Source organism: Zingiber officinale, chromosome 4A (assembly GCF_018446385.1).
Source record: "Zingiber officinale cultivar Zhangliang chromosome 4A, Zo_v1.1, whole genome shotgun sequence".
Taxonomy (NCBI): domain Eukaryota; kingdom Viridiplantae; phylum Streptophyta; class Magnoliopsida; order Zingiberales; family Zingiberaceae; genus Zingiber; species Zingiber officinale.
This window is the reverse complement of record NC_055992.1, coordinates 133,058,036-133,085,322: the sequence shown is the minus strand read 5'-3', so window position 1 is coordinate 133,085,322 and position 27,287 is coordinate 133,058,036. Positions and strand designations below refer to the sequence as shown.

The 27,287-nt window shown below is 35.3% G+C and overlaps 1 protein-coding gene across 1 annotated transcript; it reads left to right on the top strand.

The window, feature by feature from the left end:
• On the top strand, window positions 1-26,855 carry LOC121971318 (probable protein NAP1). The gene is made up of 24 exons (XM_042522516.1): window positions 1-271; window positions 4,199-4,610; window positions 4,689-4,763; window positions 5,707-5,787; window positions 5,874-5,954; window positions 6,087-6,169; window positions 7,395-7,479; window positions 9,230-9,355; window positions 9,454-9,561; window positions 10,156-10,200; window positions 10,271-10,413; window positions 10,799-10,931; window positions 11,615-11,722; window positions 11,824-11,902; window positions 13,457-13,650; window positions 17,503-17,648; window positions 18,145-18,226; window positions 18,345-18,455; window positions 19,973-20,098; window positions 20,168-20,304; window positions 20,381-20,477; window positions 24,238-25,229; window positions 25,560-25,772; window positions 26,142-26,855. The coding sequence occupies exons 2-24, from the start codon at window positions 4,209-4,211 to the stop codon at window positions 26,635-26,637; spliced, it is 4,143 nt and encodes a 1,380-aa protein (XP_042378450.1). The 5' UTR covers window positions 1-271; window positions 4,199-4,208; the 3' UTR covers window positions 26,638-26,855.
• Window positions 26,856-27,287: the final 432 nt, after the last annotated feature.

The following is a 27,287-nucleotide window of genomic DNA, read 5'->3' as shown; positions in this document are numbered from 1 at the left end:
TCTACTCTGGGAAGCACCAACAAACCCCGCACTACCACCGCAGCAGCAGGCAGCTGGTGACTGGTGTTGTGCCGACTCCACCGCCCCCTTCTCCTCCCATCCCCGCTTCTCAGATCTCGATCCGATCCCTCACCTTCTCCACCGTCACCTCGCTTCTCTCCACCTCCTTCCCTTTGCCCCTCGAACGAAGCCCTAGCGGATGCTCAGCTCACTCCAGACGCCTCGGATCTGCAGATCTCCGCCTCTCGCCGCCTCCGTCTACTTCACTGAGGTACCTCCCAATTGCCTCTTCCCATCGAGTCTCTGATTCTTCCGTTTCGCCTTTTTTGTCAGTTCAATTTGTTCAATATTAGGCCAATGATCTAACTGCACGAACCTTTTATTTCATACTGCGATGAACTGTGTGAACAATGCTATATATATATATATATATACCAGTAATTGTATTGCTGCCGTCCTAGTATGTGCACGTTTGTTTCCTTCGTATTTTGTTATATGCAATGTCTGTATAAATTGGGCCATTTTTTGGGTATCTGAGTCCTTCCCACCTCTCAAGAGCCGTTGAAACATTAGTTCCAAATTATCTTCATTTTAACCTAGGCCAAATATTATAAGTATCATGGGATGAAATATATTTGTTTAATTATGAATGAGGCTGAGTTAGAAAACAATATCCTATTTCGTATAACCTGCAACATCTATATAGACTTATATGAAGAAAATAGTTGCTAGATAAAATAAGAATTTAGAATCGTGTAGTGTAGTTGTAGTTGGAGCAAAATGTGAAACTATCACATTTGTTCCCTTCTTATTTGTTGTATGCAATGTCTGTATAAATTGGGCCATTTTTTGGGTATCGAGTCCTTCCCACCTCTCAAGAGCCGTTGAAACATTAGTTCCAAATTATCTTCCTTTTAACCTACGCCAAATATTATAAGAATCATGGGATGAAATATATTTGATTAATTCTAAATAAGGCTGAGTTAAAAAACAATATCCTATTTTGGATCAATCATCTGTTTCGTATGACCTGCAACATCTATATAAACTTATATGAAGAAAGTAGTTGCTAGATAAAATAAAAATTCAGAAATGTGTAGTTGTAGTTGGAGCAAAAGGTGAAACCGTCATCTTAGCAGCGCCTCCAGGGCTGCTTCACACTCTCTAGAAGGGGTAAATTAGGAAGGGCATTTGCCCTAGCGCAGTGCCCCTTTGTATGGGCACCCAACGAAACATTTTACACCCATTGGAAATTTTTTCCAAGACCTATTGGAGCAATCACTCATGCAGGTACCAACTAAATATTTGTAATTGCTCGACTAAATAGTGTTTTCTACCTATATGTATCAGTTTAGTGGGTGCGACTAGGACTCCTTTCTATGGATAGGATCGTGAGGAGGGTGACACAGACTTCTTATAAGGGATTGTAAAATGACTAAACTTGTAATTAAACATGCTGCGTATAATATCCTTTTTGATGATATATGTATAGGGTAAGTATATAAATAAACTCTTACTTCACACTTACCACTTTGTCATGAAGCTACAATCTCGTTCTACCTTTTTCTCTCAACCTCCAATGTTGCCTAGAGCCACATCGAACTCATATCAGAATTAAGGAGCACTAACAGGAGTTATTGTACTGATTTAATTCCCACTAAAACATGACAGTTACAAAATTAATTGATTTAATTAATTTATTTGAAATTTGTCCAACAGAGCCTCTGTCAAGTTCCTCATTGTCGACGCCTTTTTGTGAGTTTAGCCTTCAATTCTACCTTCGATACCTCTTAGGCTATGTATTTCCTCATCCTCCTCTCAGCCTTTTCATCATCTTCTAACAATGCATTCCAACTGCAGAAATCTCTTATGTGCGGCCATTCTGCTCCGGCAGACTTTTGTTCTGGCTCATCTCTTCCTGAGATTGAATATGCGGAAATCCTCAATGGCGTCGTCTCCGCTGACCTATTCCTTTTGCCCACCACCAACCTCATTTTGCCAATCTTAAGCCACTTGATTAGGGATGTAAATGAACCAAGTGTTCGCAAACAAGCTTGGTGTTCTGCTTGGTAAGAGCTTGTTTATGTTCGTTCAATATACACAAGATTAATTAAACAAACAAGTTTGAACAGCTCATTAAACTAAACAAACAAGATTGAACATCAGCTCGTTAACATTCATGAACAATGTTAGTGACCAATGTTCGTGAACCATATTCATTAATAAAACTCTTTTCAATATGCTAAATAAATAATAAAATAAATTAAAATAAATAAATAAGTTTAAATGATCAAACTCAATAACCAATCAAACAAGCTTGAATTGAGAGATCGATAACATCTAAACTAACCAAGCTTGAACCAAGCTCAAGCCAAGTTGAGAGCTCGATAATATCTAAACGAACCAAGCTCAAGCTCAGCTTCAAAAAAGCTCAAGCTCGTAAAAAATAAACCAAGCCAAGCTTGAACAATCATTTCAAAAGTTTGGTTCATTTTAAACTTGGCTCGGCTCGGTTACCTTATCAAACAAGTTTGAACACCCCAAAGCTCGGCTCGGCTCGTTTACAGCCCTACACTTGATCTCCCCCTCCCTTTTAGCAATCTAGCTTCGTAGCAATCAGAGGAAACACCAATCTCCCAATTTTGTCTCCATTTTCATCAACCACCACCCAATGCTCCTTTTTGGCCGCTGCCTCCAACTTCTCTGAGAGAGCCATCCACTCCTCTCTTACCTTCATTGGATGTCATCAACAACTCCTTCGAAGTTGCTGATCTCCCTTGCTCACCTTTATGTTGTCCCATTCATCTCTTTTGCAGCCATAAGTGAATGACATTCATTTATGCATCATGGCCCATTTCCACTACTGGTCCAGCTGCAGCTCCTTGATTCCTGTGTGAAAGCCTCTTGATGTAGGCATGCTGAACCAGCTACTCGACATTGTGCCAGATCCACTCGAGAATCGTGCATTGCCTCCATTTGTTTGCATTGCCTCCATTTGTTTGCATTGCCTTCTGTGTTTGTCCATGGGCAAGGTGTGCCATCTGGTTTAGTTTCCGTAAATGGTAAACATCTCAACCTCAGATTGCTGTTATTTTGTTCAATGCAAACATAATAATATCTTTGACACCTTTCAGTTTAAGAGTGAACTATTGACTATTATAAAATTATCACAAAAATGGAGATAATTCTGTACCTATTTTTGTGTTTTCTACCTATAATTATCTTGTTCCTGTCATAGTAAGTTCACACCAATTTCCTTCTTATTTTGCTGTATGCAAAGTTTGTATAAACTGAGTTTTATAGCTTTGAGAGATACAATAGCTTTTCCCCCCCCCCCGAATCTCACTATTTTTTACATTTGCTACGATAGAAATTTCTTGAAGACCTACCTGTCGGATTAACTCCTCATTTTCTGTAAAAAAAGAAAAAAAAAAGGTAAAAAAAACTTATAGATCCCTAGGTCCCAAGTACTTTCGAAACTTTTAAGTTTGGCTGCACTAGCAATTGTTTTGGTTTTCTGGATAATGCCAATTTCTAGAGCAAAAAAGGGTCTTAATGCTTGAGGGAGTTTTGGGTGTGAAACTGTGAACCAAAAGGAAATTTTAGTATGGTGATCAACCGTCTGTGTTAGAGTGAAGTGTAAGCAATCCACTAGCAGTAGATGGATCAGGTTTACAGGCAGGGCCAGACATCAGTTGGCATCGACTACCCTTATCCTTTTATTCTCTTGTCCAAGTCCACCCCTGGATTGAGATGATTTTTTTGTCAACGATTTGCCTCAAAATTATCCTATCATCCGACCTAGGCTATCAAAGGGAAAGACCAATAGATCAACTTAAAATAGATATGAAGAAATATAATGTGCATTTTCGTCCAATAATATATTTTATTTAGTGATATTTATTCTCATGAATGGAAGATTAGCTGGCTATAGTGAATGAGATTTCAATGCTTTTCAATAGAGAAATTATTCATTTACCCTATCGACCATCAGATGTCTGTAAATACAGAAATGCATCCTGGGTAATTGTACTATTGTTGTTGATTTAGGATAAATTGTTCACTTATATTTTCATTATTTTTGCATATCTAATGATAAATTTTTGCATTTTAAGGCTTTAAGATGCTACAAAAATATGGGTGCTTTGTAGTTTAGCAATGACTTGCGTTCTATGTGTTATCACTTATTTGTTTCTAGAACTGAAGTTATGGCAAAGGCGAGAACACATTTTTCTACTCATGATGCATCTCCACGGTCCTTTAAGAATAGGGAGTGGGACATGTCTAGATGGTCTGAGTACATAAGTCCTGATGAATCTTCTCCTTCAACATCTATGAGCTGGAAAAATTCAAGTTCTGAGGCACCACCAAACTCCGGAACTGGCCACAAGGCAATAAATATAGAGTGGGTGGTTCAACTTTCAAAAGTTGCAGAAGGTTTGTTAGCGAAAATGTACAGGTTAAATCGGGTCTTGGACAGACCAGATCTGGGGGCACATGTGTTTTCAGATGTTTTTTGGAAAGTTGGAATAATTCCAAACTTTCCCAGAGTATGCATACTTTTGTCAAAGAAGTTTCCTGAACATCCTAACAAATTACAACTGGATCGAGTAAGATATCCTTTTCTGATGTCATTTATAACCATGCTTAGCTTGGTTTTTGGTTTACATGTCTAGTATATCTCACAGGTTGATAAACTTGCTTTGGATGCTTTGAGTGAAAATGCAGAAGATTATTTGCAGAAACTAGAACCTTGGGTCATGGTAACTCTTCTGGCTTCTACATTCTACCCATTCCTTGACTGGAAAGTTGCTCCCATAGTATTTATCTTTTTGGTTAATGTATGCTTCAGAAACTTTCTGATTTGCAAAATGCATTCGGCATTTTTTGTAAATTATCTTGATTAATTGAAAAAACTATTATTATTTTTTTTGGGGATATAACTAGTTATATATGGCCTTGCATAGGGCTCATAAGATCTATATAGTCTGCCTCAAATAGTTGGGACAAACCCTATTTGATGATGATGGTCTCTCCATTGAATTCTGAGCAAGACTGCATCAATATTTTTATTAAGATATTTTAAGTTACTTTTAACCATGTTAACTTGTGGTTTCTTTTCGTCTTATTTGACCCCTTACAACTTTAACTTTAAATTGATTTAACTTGTATACATGTAGATTTCTGTTTGTCGTCTCTATTCATATATGCAACATTTTGACCCATCTTTTTTTCTCCTTATTGCTCAGGGCTACACCTATTCACTCTCACATGCTATTATTTTAAATTTTATCTTTTCCATTTACCCCACACAACCCTCTTAGTATTTTCTCTTTGTTATATATTTGTTTCATGTTATTTCCTAATTCTTCCATACTTAGATCTATAAAGGTGGGTTCACTACAATCTTATGATTAATTGAATGACTTTATGTGTAAAAACTCTCCTGTCAATTCAAAAATATATTGGCAGTTTTCTTTTGATCCTTGTTACTTGAGTTTACATTTGTTTTTTAGTGTTGAATTTCTTTTTTCTATCTAACTGAATTTGTTCGTGAAAGATCATTGGTGAATATAACATAGAAGGTTTGATTAAATTGGATAAAGTGTTATGGTATGGGCTTATCAGACATGTGGATAGTATTCATATTTTTGGAACATGTTGCTTGTTGGAGTTAACACCCTATTATCTCTTTATTCTTATTAGCTACTGCTTGACTTAATGGCATTTCGTGAACAAGCTCTTCGCGTTATTTTAGATCTGAGCAGTACAGTCATCACATTACTGGTATGGATTTTGTTTACCCTTCATTGATTACATTCTGTTGGTGTCTAAGTTTATTTTACCTTATGTTGCTGGTTTCATTATGGCAGCCCCATCAAAATTCTCTTATTTTGCATGTATTTATGGATCTCTTCTGTGCATTCGTAAGAGTAAATCTTTTATCCGACAAGGTACCTCTTCAATAGTTCCATTTATAGTTTTGTGTTTTTGTTTTAGTATCTATATTTTTCACTTCCATAAAATGCTTGTTTTTTTCAGCAATTTTTGTCTTTGTTTCTTATTTAAAAACACTCGTCTTTCAGATACCTAGAAAAATGATGCTCCAGGTTTACAACTTATTATATGCCATGTTAAAAGGTGGCCGCGATTGTGACTTCTACCATAGGTAAGAGGCTTGAAATTTCATAAAGGAAGATGATCAGTTGAAAAAACTACATTTTGGATTTTCTCCTATTCAAGGATCTACCAATTATTACAAGTGCTTTAGAAAAATCAATGTTGCATAACTCTTTTATCTCGATGTTATTTAGTAGTTCCTACTTCCTAGTACATTAACAATGAACCATTTGGATAAACAAAAGTTTCTCTTCCTAAAACTACCTGGTTATATATATTGCTTATCATTACACCATCTGAAGCGTGGATGAGGAAAATGATAGGTTGCAACATTTTGGTTTTGACTTATCATTTTGAATGAGGAAAAGTTCAGCTTATTATTTTGGTTTTGGCTTGAACTTGTGCGAACCATTAAAAGAGAATTGAATTTTTAAGGTTTTTATAATATATATGTATTTGCGTATATATATAGATAAACTAATATGTTGTTTTTATGGTTTCTTTTTGATATTTACTTTTTGTGTTCCCTAATCAACATAAGCCTTAACTTATGATTATTTTTATTATTAATCTCAATAGAATTAGTGTCTGGAAACTAGTCTTTAATATGCTTTTGATTTATTTATGTTTATTTTTAATCAACAATTTCAATCTGAACCAAACCAAAATGATTTTGGTTTGAATTTTAAAACCTGAAAGTATTTTGGATTGGTTTTGCTTTTCCTTATTAAACTGATAAACTGAACTGTGCCCATCCCTATCTACTGAGTGCTCCCCCTCTGTTCATCTGCTGCAAGTACCCTCTCCTTTACTGAAGGCTTCTCCCATCAAAAAATCTATGTTCTCTCCCTCCCCTCCTTCCAATGCAAATCAAAACGATCCATTCTTTTATCCTTTTGAATACTATTCGAAAATCAACCACATGTATAACACAATAATTTCCTCATAGCCCCAAAGTGTAATGAATACTAACTTATTCCATTTAGTGCTGACATGGTGAAAAAGTTGGTTGTTGGTTTGGAAGAAAAATATGCCAATGATGGTAGAAAAATTCACTATGCAATGTATTGTTGAGCCTCCACAGACCTCTCATTGGCTGAGGACTTGTGCACTGTATGGGCCTTTTATTGTCTTTGGCAACTTTTAGCTTGTCTTTGAGCTTTTCAACAGCACTAGTATATATGGTTATTTCTTCTTTATCATCTTCTGAATTTGCAAGAAAATACTTTCGATGCTTGGTTGATCATCTAATGATTGCTTTCTCCATTTGACAGATTGGTTCAGTTTGTAGACTCTTATGATCCACCAGTGAAAGGACTGCAAGAAGATCTAAATTTTGTTAGCCCTCGTATTGGAGAGGTCGATGTTGTTGGCCTGTTCCTATTACCATTCCTGCTTTATAATAGAGTACTTGTATACTCTTGCAGTAGAATATTGATGCCTTCTTACACTGATATTTTTTTATTAGTAAAGTTCATCATTGTATAAGATATGACATTGTATCATCCGTACATTAGTAAGGGAAGAAATAGATGATATCTCAGTTTTGGTCAGTTGCTACAATATAACTGAATACAAAAAAATCAGTAGTTTATGCTGTTTTGTCAATCAATCAATTATCATTCTCTAATTCACCTTTTAATTTAAAAGGACTCATTAAAAAATAAGCCCTTCTTTATGGTCAATTTATAACCTATTCTTTCACTTACATATTTATGCAAGCTCCTTACTATGGTTCAATTCTGTGATAATACTTGCCTCGATTGCTGTGAGTCATCTCATGTATGCATCACCTCATATGCTGTTTCAATGCACTCTGATGGACATAATGATATCTTTTTTATTGTTATAGTCCAATACTTTTATCCTTCAGGAAGAAGCTACACCTGTAGGTGTAGATACTTTTAGCTAAAAGAAAAGTGAGTGTTCATAATGGCCATTCTAAGACATGAAAAGTTGAAAACTAATATTTTTAGTATTTATATGATACCAGGAAACAAAAATGTGTACTTTTTTCCATGCGCATAGTTCAGATTTATGTATCACATCATTTCTTGTTTTGTGGCAATCTTTTCCATCAGATCAGAGAAGATGGGTATGAATCATTTTAATACAATACAGTTCTAGTAAAATGGACGGGATATTTATCTTCATTCTGTTGTCAGTTATAGTTCCATAAATGACTTGGTCCTGGCTAGCATCAGAGTCCTGGCAACCTGGTTGATGCAGTTAGTTTTCATAGCTTCCTACGTTTCAAATGTCGGAGTTGGAGAGTCAAATGGTGATTTCTTACTCAAAATGGTCAGGTTCAAGAATTCTTCAGGCCCTTACGTGAAGGGAGTGCCTCCATCCTATCTAACCATTACATTTTGATGTCAAAGCCGACTTTCATAATCATAGGCCTAAGAATGGTTTTAAATACTTTGTCTTGCCCAATTGTTCTATGGAGATACCAGCACTGATACCCGTTAACACCTCACCACAAGCACCACGATGAATCTCTGATGGTTAAAAGATTTGCTGGAGAGGCAAACACCAGAGAGCTGATATGAACTAGAGGCAGATGATGCAAAACGACGATGAACTGGTTAAAGCCTAGGCTGGGATGTGAAGAAGCAGCTCTGGATCCTTTTTTGTTTTTCACTCTTCCTCTTCTTTTTTCTCTCTTCTTCCAATTCCTTGTAATTTGTGCCGACCAGCACTATCTTGTAGCAACATATGGTGGGTTAGTGGGCACTATAACCTTACCGTTCCAGCTAGCTATCATCTCAGTATTTTGAAATTTTGGCCTATAGGACTAGGGCTGTAGGGCAAACCTAGCTCTAGAGCAAGTTGGATCTGAGAGAAGGGGGGAAGTGTGATGGGAACCTTTCATGAATATAATCGGTGGTGGGATTGTCAGCTTGGGGAAGTCTGAGGCCCTTATGAGAAGGGTGTTTCTCCCAAGTCGCTAACATCTTGGGTAGGTTGGTGGCTCATAAGAATACATCATGAATGATATTGGATGATAAATTCTGTTGGTATTCTAATATATTGTTTCCTTCCTAAATGGGTCAGGTTTTCTTTAGAACATATTTGAACCTCAATTTCTTATCATTTGTATTTGCAGGTTCTTGAGGCTGTAGGCCCCATTATTTTTCTTTCTACTGATACCAGAAAAATGAGAAATGAGGGATTTCTAAGTCCCTTTCATCCTCGTTATCCCGACATACTTACCAATTCTGCTCACCCAATGGTAGGTGTATTTCTCTAGGATAAAATTTACACGTTAGGAATGTTACTTATGTTTCTTCTTTGTCTTTGAGATGAATTTTTAACTAATTTGTATTTCAGAGGGCCCAAGACTTGGCAAATGTTACATCCTACAGAGAATGGGTTCTATTTGGCTATCTAGTATGTCCTGATGAACTACTTCGAGCTACTAGCATCGACATTGCTATGGTACACCCCTATGCTCTTTCATTTGATCTGAAATAGAACAGATATCCGATGCCTACTTACACGACTAGTGTCTGTTTTAGTTTTGATATTGAACTCTTAAATATTCTAATTTTCAGCATATAACTTCTTAATTTGATGCATTTTCCAGTGAACTTGTGCTAAGATAGTGTTTTTGCAAAATTAATTATTCACAAACACCATCTATCTTTGTTAAACAAAAAAATTCTTGCACATGACATCTCTTATGTGCATCCATTGTAGCTTATTTGCTTCTCATATGGTATTAATTCTTTTCTTATTCTGAATATTCCTCTCCATGAAAGTTCTAATATGAGGCAATATGAGTGTAGCATAATCTTTTCTTATTCTGAATAGGGTTTAGGGTTTAGGGTTTAGTCCAATTCTTTTCTTATTCTGAATATTCTTTTCTTGTTTAAGTTGAACTTTGATATACCTTACATGCCTTAATGAGAAAGTTATGTTTTCTTTAATTATTATCATTATAGTTTTTTTATCAGTGCATCCAAGTTCAAACAATTTCAAAATAAATGTTCTCTTCCCCTTTCTTAACAAATACCATCATTTTTGTTTCAGGTAGTATTGAAGGAACACTTGGTTCTCACTTTGTTTAGAGATGAGGTAGGTATGTGTGGTACTATGGTGTATTTTGGTTAAAATTTCTAAGCAGATTTTAACATTTTTCATACAGTATGAGCTATTACATGAAGATTATCAGCTTTATGTTCTTCCAAGCATTTTGGAATCCAAAAAGTTAGCTAAATCTGGACGAGCGAAACAAAAAGAGGCAGATCTGGAATATAATGTTGCAAAACAAGTTGAGAAGATGATAAGGTTTGTACTTTAGGTAAATTGCATTCATATATCCTAGCATTTTAACTTATACTCTTGTACTTTTCTAGATACTTAAAGGATCTTAGCATGTAAATATTTTGTTATTTTCTAGCATTTAAATTCTTCATATGATTGGAATTTGAAATTACATTCAGGATCATAATATTGTCTTCTTCTAGCATTTAAATGCACCCCCCTATATGATTGGAATGATACTCCATGTGTGACTAAATTTGGGTGTCACATTGTTCCTATGAAACATGCAACAACTGTTGCCAAATAGAGGAGAAAATACTATGATGCCATCTTCATTTCTATAAATACTTCAATTTTTAAATTTATGATCTTGGTAACATTGTGTGACATTTCTGGTTAATTTTTCTAGTGAGGTGCATGAACAGGCATACACAACATGTGATGCCATACATCGTGAAAGAAGAACCTTCCTGAAACAAGAAATTGGAAGAATGGTCCTTTTTTTCACTGACCAACCAAGTTTATTAGCACCTAACATTCAGGTAATTGTGCCCACATGCTAAGGTCTATGACACACTAGTAGCTTTTTTCTTTATTCAGCTGATCTTTGTCCACTTGTCATGATTATAAAAAATTGATCTAGTGTAGTGTAAATTGTTAAGTGCTAGTTGATCTTAATATTTTGAGCAATAAGTAGGGATGTAGGATGATTATGGCCATATAAATGATCTCTGTTCATTTAATCCTTAATGGTCAAATTTATAAAACTATATGCAACTGCAATGCTTCTCGTAATTCTTTTATCTTTCATGGCAAGTATACTATTCATGTGACTTTCTGGGAGGACCATCCACATGATTTTTTTTTCTGGCAATGTACAAATATATATTTTTGAATAGGGACAGCCAGAGGCATATAAACTGTATTTAATATGTTTTGGAGTAGCCTTAAAATATTTATCAACTTGTTATAAATGACAGCTAGGCACTATAAAATGCTCAACAAACTAAGAGGAGTAACCCTAACAGCTAAGACTGGCATCATATTCACACGCTCATTTGGAGATATAAATTAGCTGGAGAGAGTAAATTTGTCAGAAATTTATTTAGATGTCTTCATTTCCTTCAGACACTACGTTTGTCATCAATGTTTATAAATTCTTTGAACTTCTCTTCGGTTTTCCCCCATGCGTTATTAAATCCAACAAATTTCATGAGCTGGACAGATGGTCTTTTCTGCTCTTGCTTTGGCCCAGTCAGAGGTAATTTGGTACTTTCAGCATGTTGGAATTCAGCCAAAACCCAAAGCAGCACGTGCAATACCGATTGAGATTGTAAGTTTCACATAGTTCAGTTTCATTTCATGCAAATGCCAATCTAGCATATTATTGTCATTTTCTTGCTTTGATGTCCTAATTTGTGTTTCTGATAACAGGATGCAGCGGACCCGACTATTGGTTTCTTGCTTGATGGAATTGACAAGCTCTGTCATTTAATTCGCAAATATATGGCTGGTTAGTGATTGACAATCTTTAAGCTGTTTTTATTACAAGAAATAGGAACAGGTTCTTCCTTAGGGGCAATCATCTAGTTTTTGTTATTTTTATGCACTAGATTGAATGTGCATGATGTTAAGTGATTAGATTTAATTCTCCATTTGTAAAAATGCTTTTACTTAGTAGTTTCCAAATGTGCTAATAAAGCAGTTGGATTTCTTCTTTTTGTCTTCTATATTGTCTATTGAACTATGCATGCGTATCTCCCTAGATGTACAAGTTGTAATGTCCAGTAGTGAGCAACATGATTTTTCTTCTTCTAATCTTGCACCATTGAGTTTGTCTTTTTTTCTTGCTGGAATTAGATAAGTTTTTCTCAAATCCATTGTATTGTCAATCTTCTATCTGTTAACATTTAATATTGTCTGGAAACAACTCTTGTAAAAAATAGGGTAAAGCTGCGTATAATGGATCTTTCTTCGGAACTCGTATAGTGGGAGCTTCGTGCACCGGGCTGCCCTTTTTTTTAATGCATGAATGATGAAATTGAGAATAATTTGTCACTATAAAAACAAGAAGAAGAAGCTATGATGCTTGTGACTACATGGTCATTCCTTAATATGCTTGTTAATTTCATATCTGATTTATTATACTTGGTAAAGTTTTTCCAGTTCTTTTCTCATTCTTTGTGCTATGAATCTCAATTAAATCACCTCCAAGCCAGGATATCTTTCTGTCCTTTGAACTTACCTATACTTATGCTTTTTTTTCCAACACACATTTTATCCTCTATCCTAGTTGTAGATGCGTTTTTTACTTTTGAAAAATTTGCTTTCCCAAACTTATTTAGTTCCCTCTAATCTTGTCGTTTGTCTTTCTTATCATGTTATATCAAAGAGCAGTATGACTTAGTGGTCTTGCTATGTTTGTTTTACAGTAATTCTTGGAATTGTGAAACTCAGATGAATCCTATCTTGTAGCTTTAGTTGATGCTATAATGGGGTGGCAATTCGGATCAAGTTCGGATTGGTGGGTTAACGGGTTGGAACATCAAAATTCGAACCTGACTTGATTAATATTTCATGTCAAATTATTCGACTTGAAATGACCCACAACCTGAATTCAACCCAACCCGACCCGAAATGACCTATTTATAAAAGCATGTTCATCTTAACCCGAACTCAACCCGAAAAGACTCATTTTATAAAAATATGCTTATTATGACCCAAACTCAACCAGAATCCGACCTAAACATATTTATAAATGGGTTCGCGGGTTGTAATCGGGTCATTTCATATTGACCCGAACTCGATCCAAAACTGATCCAAACCCAATAAGAACTAACCTTAACCTGATTTTTTCGTGTTCGGTTGGGATCGTGTTTTCGTGTCGGGTCAGAAATTGCCACCCCTATGCTATATGGCTTAAAGTGTAACCATCTCCCTCATCTAAGTTATAGATTTCAATGTTGCAACTTGTTAACTTGAACAAGTTTCTTCTATACAGATTACGATTTGCATTTAGATATCTTGGAAAACATTCGTCTTAGTTGATAAATCTGCTTATTTGCAGCAATAAAGGGTTATGCACTTTCATATTTGTCATCTGCTGCTGGGAGAATACGCTTTTTACTTGGAACTCCTGGTATGGTGGCTCTGGACATAGATTCCACATTGAAGACCCTCTTTCAGCAAGTTGTTCATTGCCTCGAAAACATACCGAAGCCTCAAGGAGAGAATGTCTCATCCATTTCATGTGATCTTTCTGTAAGTAAGAATACTCTTTAGATCATATCTGTTCTCTGTATGCCTTCCTATTTGTTGTTTTTTAGCAGTTAAAACTATTTAAGAAGGTTTGCCAAACCATCAAAATACCATGGCCAAACTTGATCACAAGGTAGGAACTATTGTCTCAACAATTTCTTCCTTTTTGCTGATTATGTTTGACAATCAATTTAGTTATAAGTATAAATTGCATTAGGGGAACCTATTAGGTAGAATAACTCACAGCGGGAAGAACAAACAATCCTTCCCCATTTATTCTTGCACCCTAACCTAATCTACAAAGATAACTTATTTTGACATGGAACTGTTAGGTAGAATCATTCAACAACCCTTCCGTCATTGATTTTGACACCCCAAACAAGTTTTGATTAATGAGGCTTACTAGATGCTCCTTTGGAGATGGCTGGTCCCAAGTTTGGACGAGAAAGGGTGAGGGTTATATTTGGTTGTCAACCAACGTTAAATTGAAACAAATGTTTAACAAATGGATCGATTAAACTATTGGACTAATGTTAGACTATTCTCTAGAATAAACATGTTACAGGGTTTGATTGTAACGTCTCGATAAGGATCGCTACATCTCCAGAACTCAGGTGTAGTGTTAAATATGAAAGGTGTCCAACTGTAATGTTTCAACAAAGACTGCTACATCTCCATGAAAACTTAGATGTAAGGTTAAATATGCAAGAGTTCTCATATCATAAGTTGGATAAGAATAAATATTATAGGAAAATTAATGACCTAAGATTTGTAATATGGAACATAGGAACACTCACTAGTAAAACAATGGAGGTGGTAGATACGATGATTAGGAGAAGAATTAGTATTCCGTGTGTAAAAGAGACAAAATTGATAGGAGAGAAGACAAAGGTAATAGAGAACTTGAGTTTTAAGTTATGGTATATAGGAATGAGTAAAACAAGAAATGGAGTAGGTATTGTTGTAGATAGTTCATTAAAGGATGAAGTTGTAGGAGTAATTAGAAATGGGGATGGATTATAGCTCTCAAGATAGTAGTGGTGAAAAAAACTATTAATGTAATTAGCATATATGCATCTAAGTAGGATTAGATGAAAACACTAAATCTAAGTTTTGGGACGACCTAGATGAGGTATTACAAAACATTCAGTCAAACAAAATAGTTTTAATAGGAGGAGATCTAAATGAGCATGTTGGAGTGAAAAATAAAGTATATAGAATTAAGTGGTGTAAAGATTTGGATATACGCCTCAAGTATAGTATTAATAAAAGAAAAATGTGCACAACTCCTAGAATTAAGTGGTGGAAGTTAAAGGATGAGAAATAAAACACATTTAAGGCGAGGGTAGATTAAAGTATTAAGAGAAATATACGACTCGAATGCGAGATAAGATGATATTAAAGTTGAAAATAGTAGTCAAGAGTGTACTTGGTGAGTCAAAGGGACATACACCAATAGTAAAGAATTTTGGTAGTGGAATGAGAAAGTATGAGAGAAAGTGGAAAAAATAATGAACATCCTATAAGGCATTATATACTTGTAAGAACGAGAAAAAATTTAAAAAATATACAGTAACCAAGAATGAAGCTAAGAAAGCAGTGAATCAAGAAAAAAAATGAAACTTTTAAACACCTATATCGAATATTAGATATAAAAGATGGGGAAAGAGATTTATAGAATAACTAAAGTAAAAGAGAGAAATACAAGAGATCTTATCCAAATACGATGTATTAAATATGAATGCAATAGGGTACTAGTAAATGATGAGGAAATAAAATAGCGGTGGAAGAGGTATTTTCATCAACTTTTTAATGAAGGTTTAGGTGATCAACTTAACTTAAGTAATTTAAGTATGTAGTGTAAAAATTTAAATTTTTATTGTAAAATTTAAACTTCAAATGTAGAACAAGATGCAAAATTGAAAAGTAGTTGGATTAGAGGTATGAAAGTGTCTAGGAAAACAAGGTATTGAATGTCTAATCAATAAAGGGTAAGTACTTTAGTTCCCTTGTGTAAAAACAAAGGAGTTGTATATAATTGTACAAACTATAAGAGTATTAAACTAATGAGTCATATCATGAAACTTTGGGAAAGGGTAATTATTAAAAAGATTAAGGAACGTGACCACGATGACCGAAAATCAATTAGGATTCATGCCTGGAAGGTCAACAATACAAGTTAGACATCTTCTCAAGTAACTAATTGATAAGTATGGGCAACAAAAGCAACATCTACACATGGTATTCGTAGATCTAGAAAAAGCTTATGATAGAGTTTCAAAAGAAATTATATAGAAAATTTTAAAAAAGAGAGGTGTTAGCATAGCATATATTGAACTAATTAAGGATATAACGACAATAGTGAAAACTTTAGGCGGATTAACCGAAGTGTTTCCCATAAAGATAGGGTTACATTAATGATTAATTTTAAGTCTTATTTTTTTACACTAATCATGGATGAACTCACTGACACATCCAAGACACGGTACCATAGTGCATATTGTTGCAAATGATCTTGTTTTGTTGGATTAGACATATGAAGGACTAAACTGGAATTTTAGCGGGAAACACTGGAAGTGTAAGGTTTAGGCTTATTTAAGTAAAAATAAAATATATGAAATTTAAATTTAGCAATGTTAGATATAATATGACAATTGTTAAGATAGAAGATATGTTGTCTAGAACATAGAGATTTAAGTATTTAGGATCTTTTTTGCAAAATGATGGAGGGATTGAGAGAGATGTTTTACATAGACTATAAGCAGAATGATTGAAATGGACAAGAGCGTTGGGTGTTCTATGTGATCGTAAAGTACTTCCAACATTTAAAGGAAGTTTTACAAAACGGTGATTAGACTTGTTATGTTATATAGAGTTGAATGTTCTATGACTCGAGCACATGAGCAGACATACGATAATGGATAGGATAAGAAATAAAAACATTAAATAGAAAGTCGGGTTACATTTATTGAGGGAAAACTCCGGAAGATACGTTTAAGATGATACGGGCATGTACTTAGATAACTAATAAATGCTCTAGTTAGATAATGTGAACTATAACAAATATACATATCAAACGAGGAAGAGGAAACCAAAAAATACATCAAATGAGAAAGAGGAAATAAAAAAGACTTGGTTAGCAATATATTTAAATATAATAGAGAATAGAGCCCAATGACATAGAAGGATCAATAAAGCCGACCCCACCTAGTGGGATAAGGCTTGGTTGTTGTTATTTATCCTAATATGGATTTATCATGAGTTAACCTTTGATTTTCAAGGATCATGTCTAGGTATTAGGAGCCCTTAATAACTTTTGTAGGTTGGTTCCCATTCCGTCAATTTGAGATTTCAAGGTCTGAATAGATGGAAAATAAGTATTTAGAGACTTAAAGCATGTTAATTTGGATAAACATGAAATGAGGAGAGAGTTCTATCTAATTATGAATAACAATATTTGATGATTTTCCCCTGATTAGTTTCCCCAACATGAAGTATCATTATTAACAACAATCTTTTTGGTGGTCATTTACTAAAATTAAAACTAGCAGTTGTACTAGTTAAGGGCAGGAGCAATTACCATCATGGATATAGAATATCCTATTAAAAATTGTTTTTTGTGTGCAGCTATGCATGTTGGTACGTCAGATATGATTATGTAACCAAAGGATTTTGCATGATTTAGATTGGTTGAGTTCCCCACGTTGTTGACTTTTAGTATGTATTGAAGATCCTTCGTATGTGCTTATGTTTTGCATGGTGCATTTCTTTAGCTGGTGGTATCCACAGGATTTTCATGGTCATATGATTTATCTTTTCCAGGAATTGATTGATTTCATTACATTTGGCTTGCAGGAATTGCGCAACTACTGGTTATCAATCTTAATGATAGTTACATCTTCACGATCTTCTGTAAACATTAGGCACTTGGAGAAGGCTACAGTGTCCACTGGAAAGGAAGGGTTGTTATCAGAAGGAAACACTGTGTATAACTGGTCAAGGTGTTTATTATTTTTGTGATTATGCATATAAGCCTAACTTTCAATGTTAGTTGTTGCTGTTTACCTGCCTTGCATAGAGCTTAGTGGAGGGTTAAAATTTATATAGCACACCTCAAATAGTTGGAACAATCACGAGTTGATAATGAGTATAATGAGTCATTACTATTTACCCCATGTGTATATGGCCTTATAATATAATCAGGACTAAGGGTATGCAAAATGCCCTTTGATTTTATTTTATTTTTCTCTTCAGAGGAAAAGATATTGAATTTATCAAGAATTACCTTGTCTGAATTATTTGCTTTTCATATCATAACTTCTTGTATCAAGGTGAAATCAGGGATTTTAGGCAAGTGACTACCAAGAAATTAATCCATTTAATTTGTGTGCATGATAATTATCTTTTTAGCTTGATTACTTTCTTATTCCATTATTTTTTTTACTTAATTGCATTACCATCTCACTTTGGTGTTTCTAAGAAGTTTTTCATTCCTAGATGCGTTGATGAACTCGAGAGTCAACTTCTAAGATACGGAAGCTTTAAAAAACTGTATTTCTACCATCAACATCTAACAGTTGTAAGTTGCAGACTTCTTACCTAATGATTATCAATTTTGCAAATTTCATGTAGAACCCTCTTTTATGGGTAGCATTTCAGTAGACTTTTCCCTTTATGTTCACAAGTAAATTTAACAGGTGTTTAGGAATACAATGTTTGGCCCTGAAGGAAGACCGCAGCATTGCTGTGCATGGCTTGGAGTTGCAAGTAGTTTTCCACAATGTGCCTCTGCAATACTTCCTGATGAGGTACTATTGATTTTTCTATTTTTTCCCCCGGTGTGCTGGAATCGAAAAATTCAAATGAATCCAGTTGAGACCAAATATGATTTTGCATTCCAGAACGTCATATTGATTTCTGTTGTAACTTGTAAGATGAAAGTGTTCGAAGAGTTGGAAATTGAATTTGAGCTGCTTTTTAGAGTTAAAAGATGCCAAAAGTCCTTATGCACATATTAAAGACGTGTCAATTAACATTAAGTGTCTAGTGTTTTTCAATTGTTCGTATACTATATGGGTCATAAATGGAAACTTGAAATAATTATTGATGAAGAAATTACCAGAAACCTTTTTTAGGCGTCTCAGCAAATGAGAATTAAATTTTTGTTATGAAGGTTATTCAAAGAAAAGTTGAATCATTAGAAACCCCTTAATTTTTTAACCACTATTAAAAAAGCATTAAAGAAAAGCTATGATTGATTTGAGGATAAATAGTAAAGCGGCTGACTCTTTTTGGGTTAAATCCATTAAGAATAAAGCTGATTAAGTGAAGTAACCAATTTAGTTGTAGATTCAATACACATCAATGCACATCATGCATATATAAACCTTTGTACTATTTATATTTGTTGACGTCAATTACTGAATACATTGGCCAAGTGAGTTGTACAAGGCTAACTACATATATGGAGTCTGTAACAACTGAGAAGCTTGGACTTGTTAAGTTCTATATTGACGTTTAGTGCACGTTTTCTTGTATTTTAATTCTTGTAGTATTATAAGCTCCATAGTTGGTTAATCCTTTATACTAATTTTCTATACCAGTATATTCACAATGTACATTTGTTAGATTATAATGTCGCCATATCCATTTTGGTTGTGCACCTGTCCTGTTTCATGTCTATGCTTCAGAGATAAAGGCAGGAGGTATGCCCATCCACTGCTTAGAGATATGTCCAATTTTGTTAGACACTGAACCAATGAATCATTTTTAAACCACAATAATAAATTCAAATAATGAGATTAATGTGGCATGAGCTAGATTTGATTGGATGATCACTTGCTTCAAAAGATTAAGCTGTTAGCAATTAATTTGTAGATTTATAATTTAATAATTATCATACTTATAACAACATTATGAAATATAGATATTTCTCTTCTGCATAATCTTAATGGATAGAATCAAACCTCTAGGTTGTATCTTTCTAACATTCTTTCTGGTTTATATATCTAGATTTACCAGTGCTAAATTCATGGTATTTGGACCAAAACATTATGCCCGTTGCCCACGTAGTTTGACTCTAATTGGTGGCCTTAACTCCATAATGTTGTTACTGCTTGGAGTTGAGTGACTAGTGCTTGTTGATGTTGTTCACTGAGTGAGTACTGTAAATTGCTCGTCCCCGAATTTTATATTGCCATGAGCCTCATTCACTGAGCTTTCCTCCATTTATCTTTATTCAATTCAACAAGCATAGTTTTATTTTTATATGACATCACTAATGCTCTTGTAAATTTTCTTACTCAGTTACTTTCTGTAAATGCAGGTGGATAAAATAGGAAGAGATTCGATATTATATGTTGAGTCCCTGATTGAGTCCATCATGGGTGGATTGGAAGGTCTTATCAACATCCTGGACTCAGAAGGTGGATTAGGCTCATTAGAAACACAGGTATTCACTTCCCCCTACAACTTTGACAAGTCATATCTCTTTCTTATTCTTTTGATTATTCTTTTTCAGCTTATCCCTGAGCAAGCTGCATTTTATTTAAATAACATGCTAAGAGGTTCAGCTGCCTCTTTCAAATCACCAAAAGGATTATCTATCCAAAAACCTGGACATGAGAGCCATCCAGAAAACAGCAATTCTGTGAAAATGTAGGTAGTTGTACATTTTGGATTTGTTGGACATACTTAAATAATTAATAACTCAGGAGTTACTTCTTAATTACAGGTTGGAAGCTGCCTTGCAGAGGTTGACTAATCTTTGTTCTGTCTTGAATGATATGGAACCTGTATGTGTACTCAATCATGTTTTTGTCCTGCGTGAGGTATCAATTTCAACCAATTTTACATACTGCTGGTTCATATATTGCTACATTTAATTAAATCATGCTGAAGCATGGTATCTAAGCTGTCACCTTGTGCCGCGCTTATCACGTTCTGAATTGATGTGATGATGTGGCATGCATTTGTGCATATTTATTTTGTATGCCTGTGGGTTGGATTCAGAAAAAAAAACTGAATAAACTCCCTTTGTGGGTGCAATATTGCAGTTACCTACCCTGGGAGGTCAAATGGCATCTTTATTTGCAAAAATGACTCCATGATGCACACTACTTGCAACTATATCCAAAAGCTATTACTATTTTAATATCATTAAGCTTAAAAGAATGGTTTGATCAGTTCAGAAAGTGGCATCTTGATTAGCTAAAGGAACTCATGATAGATACCAGCATCTGCGAAGACACGTGTTTTCATATGATATAATATAAAAAAAGAGTAGCCCGGTGCACGAAGCTCCCGCCATGCGAGGTCCCGGGGAAGGATCCATTGTACGCAGCCTTACCCTGTTTTTTTGCAAGAGGTTGTTTTCAGAATTCGAACCCGTGACCTTTTGGTCACATGGCAACAACTTTACCGTTGCGCCAAGGCTCCTCTTCTTCATATGATATAATATGTTATCCAAAAATATATATGGACTCGGTTTCCTTATTGTACGATATGATCTGATTATATACTGGTAGTGTACCCATTGACAGATCTTGCTTAGGGCTGTCCCAGTCCAATTGTTTTATTTTTTATTATTACCTATTGATGTGGCGATCCACAGAAGGTGTCATATGGCGTCAAGAAGTCAACATACCAAGTGAGGTGGTAGTCAAAGTCAATGTCAAAGAGTGAAGATATCCCACTCAGGCAATAATCACGCTAATTGAGTTTGGGCAATTTATTCACTAGAAAAGCTTTTAGCATTTCTAAGCCTTACTGAATGGGTCTAACGTAGAGTTACGGCTTGGTGCTCCAGTACCCTTTTTAGGTTTTAGAAACTGAGTAATAACTCGGGCATCCTATCAGCTTGGGAGGCTAATCCAGAGTGGTGATACTCACTGCATTAACTCTGTGCATTATTGTGGCCTGTATTAAATGCCTAAACGCTGCTTATTTTCAGTATCCATTTATGATGAGACTATAGATATGGGAGAAAGGGGAATAGGCAGAAAAGTCAAATTGTTAATCATATGCATTCATTATGTTCTCATCAATCCTAGCTTCATTCAAAGTTTGGAGGCGAAAGGTCTCTCATAATTAATGCTCTTATTATTGAACCACTTATTGGTTCATTACTCTTTCATAATAAATACACATCACCTCATTAATGAGAAAGAGGAAAGGTTGAAGAGAGGAATGCACAAAAGGATAGTAAGAAAGGAAAAGGTTATTATCTTTCTTCTCTCTAATTCTTGAGGAACCTACATATTGCTCATTACTCTTTGAGTGCAAAGTCACCAGTGAGTCCTGCTAGAATCTCGGAGCAGGATCACCTATGTAAATTTTTTACTTAGCCCATTCAAGTCCATTCCTTCCACACCCAAAGTCCAACCCACCTCATTAAGTTCAAGCTCTCCCAACTCTAATTCTTGGATCCGTCCCTAAGTGTACTAGCTATTTGTCAGTACCTTATTTGAGGTTAGGTTCTAGTATTTGAATACAAAGACATAGTGATGAGTCATGCCATCAGGTCTTGCAAATATTTTATGGCATAACATGATTGTGTGTGTCATGTCGATCGCCACATGCTAACTTTGCTACAATGTATCAATACCTTGGGCTTGGCTTTGTCATGATGGCTAACAATATCTTACCAACAATGTGAGAAATGTGGAAAATCTTTTTTGGTTGCATGTATTGGCAAGTGAAACTTGTGCGCTAGGCTTGACATTGCAAGTGATCTTAATGTCACACATAATGAATTTTACTTAAAAATATGCATTGAGAAAACTAGATTTTACTCATGGATTGAGATTTGTGCCGAGCTGGTCGAAACGAGCAGAAAATTTCGTTCTGCCCGTCGACCGGCATTGGCACGAACCCGACACCAGTCCAAGCGGCAACCGTCAAGGCATCGCGACACCCGTGGCCGCCCTAGAGGGGCGTCGCGACGCCAGTGGCCTCATAGGAGGGGCCACGTGACCTGTGGAGCCGCATCAGAGGCCATGCGACCCTCGCAACCGCACGGAAGGGGTCGCGCACCCTCACAGTTCTGTGGATGGGGACTGCGTGACCCTAGAGTCGCGCGGCCACGGGTCAGGTCAGATTTTTTAATGACTGTTTTTTTTTAATTAAAACAATTCCCAGGATGAATAGGGATAATTTAAAGAGACTTAATTAAACCCTAATAAAATTATCTAATTAATTAAATATTTATTTTAATTTTCAAAATATAATAAAAATTTTATTTATTTATTTATTTTTAGTTATGTTATTATTTTTTAATAATCTAATTATCTCTAATTTAAATAAATAATCAAATATATTTTTTAAATTCCTAATTAAATTATCGCAAAAATATATAAAAATTTTAATAAAATATTATATATTCCTAAAACCCTCTGCATAAATAGCGGTGCAGCGATGATCTCCGCAGGTCACCGCAACCATGATTTTTTTATTTAGTTAATTTTTTATTTTTAAATATCTATTTTTTAAAATAAACTAATAATAATAATAATAAATTAAAAATTATTTCAAATTTTTTAAATAATTTTTAAAATAAACATAAATTTTAAAAAATCTAAAAAATAAAAAAAACATAATTCTTAAACATTTCAAATAATTTTTTTTTTAAATTAAAAATTTACAAATACATTAAAAAATAATTTAAAATTTTCAAATAATTTTATAATTTTAAATTTAGTTTTGAATTTTAAGAATTACTTATTTTTTAAAATATTTTTTATAAAAAATTAATAGCCATTATCTTATGAGAAAATATTAAAAATATAAATTTAGCATCTCAATATGTAAAACATATTTAATAATTAAATATTACTATGCATGTATATTTATATTTAAAAAATATTGAAACTATATCGGTATGACACGATATGATACCGAAACCGTGTCGTTCGAGTCCGGGATCGAAACCTCGGCACGGGTCGAGATTTTAAACCTTGATTTTATTAGCTTTAGATGTAACATGAATTTTCTAAAGAACATTTTTCTAAGGAAAGACAGTAATAACGTCTAACAGACATATTGGTAAAACAGGTTTTCATAAATTTTCTAAAGAGTGCTTACTAGAGGATTTAAAAGTTATTTAATTGTGATTTGAAATAAGAAAGGTTGTGTTGGCATCCGCTATATAATTGGATTGTAGCTTAGTATGATATTCATCTTGTTCATGCAAATCTATGGTTTTTTCAAATATTGAAATTAAACTAATTAATATTTGAGTTTTTTTTTTTTTTGCAGATTTAGACACTTCTTATTCGTCAAAGCTTCTTATTCCATTTTTTTTTATCTACTAAAAAGGGAAATAAAACAATGAGCACAAAGTGGCTCTTTGTCTGGATATCTTGAAAAAAATAATAATTATAGCTAGGTCTCCACCCTACGTTGTTTCCTTTACCATGATGCTTGTTTTTGTTTCCATAACCTAACAGCTCCGCAATCCCTGATTGAAAATTTTCCAGTCCTTATAATTTGTCATATTGCCATCTTGTTCTATTTTTCTGTCACTACATGTTTTTGCTTAAACTTCACTCCCAAGGTTATTGATTCTTCAGTTTGTATGCCATCTTTGTGAAGTACATGAGAGAATGTATACTTGGCAACTTCAGGAGAAGGCTTCTTGCAGTTTTGATAACGGATAACTATCTTCAGCGTCCATCAGTGATAGAGTCTCTCATACAGAGACACATCGGCATCATTCACCTGGCAGAGCAGCATATTAGTATGGATATTACTGAAGGCATCCGTGAGGTGTTATTGGCTGAGAGTTTCACAGGGCCCATTTCTTACTTGCAGAAATTTGTAAAACCTACAGAAATGCAAACGGGTTCTGCCATTGAATCTGTTGGTAACTGGTATCTTGAGAATTTTGTCAAGGATATCTCAAACTTCAGAGTACTGTTTGCTCCAAGCCGTCATTGCTTCAAGAGCTCAGACCTGATTGGTGCATACACAGCAGAATCATACACGGATATGCGAGAACTCAAAGCCCTCATTCATATTTTTGGTGGCTATGGATTTGACCGAATTGACAGGATGCTAAAGGAGCACACAGCTGCTTTATTGAAGTGTATTGACACAACTCTGCGGTCAAACCGTGAAGCTCTTGAGGGTGTGGCTGGAAGTGTAAGTTATGGCGATCGGATTGAAAGAGAAGCAAATATAAAGCAAATAGCGGAGATAGAAACACTGGTTGGATTTTGTATTCAGGCTGGACAGGCTGTAGCATTCCGCAAGTTGCTTGTTGAGGCTACTGGAGCAGTTCTCGAAGAAAAAGCACCTCTTATTCTGTCTCTGTTTCATGGCACAGCTAAGCAGTTGCCTGCTGATATACCAGAGAAGGCTGATATCACGAAATTGAGAAGGTTAGCAAATACTGTGGGTGCAGATGATGATCATGATACCGAATGGATTCGTGCAATTATGACTGAAGTTGGCATTGGCAGTGATAACTCTTGGAGCTTGCTTCCCTATCTTTGTGCTGCATTTATGGTATCTAATATCTGGAGCATGACAACTTATAACATAAACACTGGAGGATTCAACAACAATGTTCATTGTTTAGCAAGGTATTTTTTCTAAGTACAGACGCCGACCCTTATGTGCTTTTGACTTATATCCATGGAAAAGTAAAATTTCTTGTCTAAGCGATAAAAAGACTGTCATAACGATGTGACTTTACTTGAAACAAGTGATGTATATATGTCGAAGTTACTTGTCAAAATGAAAACTAAATGTCTCTTTTCAGATTATCTGAACAAAATACTGTAGACAATAGAAGTAGCACAATTAAGTTCCTATATGTATCCTGACAAATTTTACTGAGAAGTTCCATCTGTCTGATGCAAGCAAGGACTACTGTATGCAGTTCATTGTAGATGGCTATTTGTGTTTTGCAGGTGCATCAACGCTGTCATTGCAGGAAGTGAATATGTAAGATCTGAAAGAACAGCACAGCAAAAAAAGTCTCTTTCTAATGGTCATGCTGTGGAAATGTCAGATCCAGAAACACTGAACCGCACATCGATTGAGGCAAATATAAAGTCTGCTATGCAAATATTTGTTAAATGTTCTGCGGGGATAGTACTTGATTCATGGAGTGATGGTAGCAGGTAATATTTCTATTAAATTTGCTTATAGACATAAGCACATCGAAGCAAACTTCTTTGTTCAGCTTCATAAATAAAGTAATATCAATTCAGTATTGCAATCTATTATATTAGTGATCGACATTTCTAATGTCTAAAATTGATGCATTGCATAAATTTGTTTGTGATTTATGTGCACCTAAGTTAAGCTATGCAACTAACTTTTCTTTGAAAACTAAAGTTGTTGCACTGTATTTTCCCCTAAAGCATTTCGACTGGTGGCAATGACTATGTTATGAGTAAGCTTGAATCGTTGATTCGTTGTGAATAATTAGCGATAGGGCTAGTTTGGTAACTCCATCCCACTAACAGGCTATCTCGTACGTTTTGCAGGGCATTTATTGTATCGAAGCTCATATTCTTGGATCAGCTATGCGAACTCTCCAAGTACCTCCCTAGAAGCACTCTTGAAATTCATATCCCTTATACTATTCTCCGCTCAGTGCATCGACAGTACTATGGAAACTCCATGAGTACGACAACAGAACTACAGCCGCCATCGCCAAGGCACTCACCCTTCATATCGCTGACCCATGCGCCATCTCCAAACACCAAGCCACAGGCCCGAGCTGATTCTACACCAATCTCATACGACACAACTTATGCTGGTCCCTCCTTCCAGAGGCACGACGATGCTCGATATGATGATATTCTGCGACTAAAACGCAGCGATAAGCAGCTGCGGAATATGAGGAGTTCAGGGCCATTAGAGTACAGCTCAAACAGAAAAGTAAAATTCGCAGAGGGGTCGAGTTCTGGAGGAGGCCAGGGGCCAAGCCCCTTGCAGAGATTCGCCGTGTCAAGGTCAGGACCACTTTTGTACAAGTAGGAGTATCCAGTGATCGTACTTTTCTGTTGTAGCAGGTTTGTATGTATTGCTGCCGGGAGATTGTATTTTTTTTCTTTTACGAGACTTTGAAGTGTATTTGGTAGTAGTTAATTTGTTTGATTACGATTAGCCATATCATCATAAACAGTATGAGACTTGAGTAGTATAATGTATTAATTCCTTATTATTTTGGGATAAAACTTCTGTAGATCCCCTCACATTGTGTCCCTCTTGATATGCATGTAAAAATGGAAGGCAAACACTGTTTTATGGACCCTACAGGATGCCTTGCTTCAGCAAGTTCGACGAGAATGAAGTCAAGAACCCTTGGCAATGGCCTCCCGTCGAAATCCAGCACGCCGACCGCTTGCTTCATCAACCAGCTTCACAAGACGAGGAGAGAGTATTTCGTTATTATTTTACAAAATATCGGGAAAAATTTTAAAAATAGGTAAAATAGGAGGAGTTAGATGAAAATATAGCCTTCGAAGTAGGTTTCTGGCGAGCAGCCTTCTCGCCGGGGAGACAGCGATCGAGGCTGCCGTCCGGGACGAACTCGTGGACGAGCTAGAACTCGCAGCTCTCGTGGCACCACTAGACGATCTGCACCAGGTTCCGGTGGCGCAACCGGCTTATGATCTTGACCTCCC

Coding starts and splice junctions, on each gene's coding strand:
- LOC121971318 (XM_042522516.1), top strand. CDS start 4,209: ATGGCAAAGGCGAGAACACATTTTTCTACTCATGATGCATCTCCACGG. Junction 13,651..17,502: donor CCATTTCATGTGATCTTTCT/GTAAGTAAGAAT, acceptor TTTGGCTTGCAG/GAATTGCGCAACTACTGGTT. Junction 20,305..20,380: donor AACAGCAATTCTGTGAAAAT/GTAGGTAGTTGT, acceptor TCTTAATTACAG/GTTGGAAGCTGCCTTGCAGA.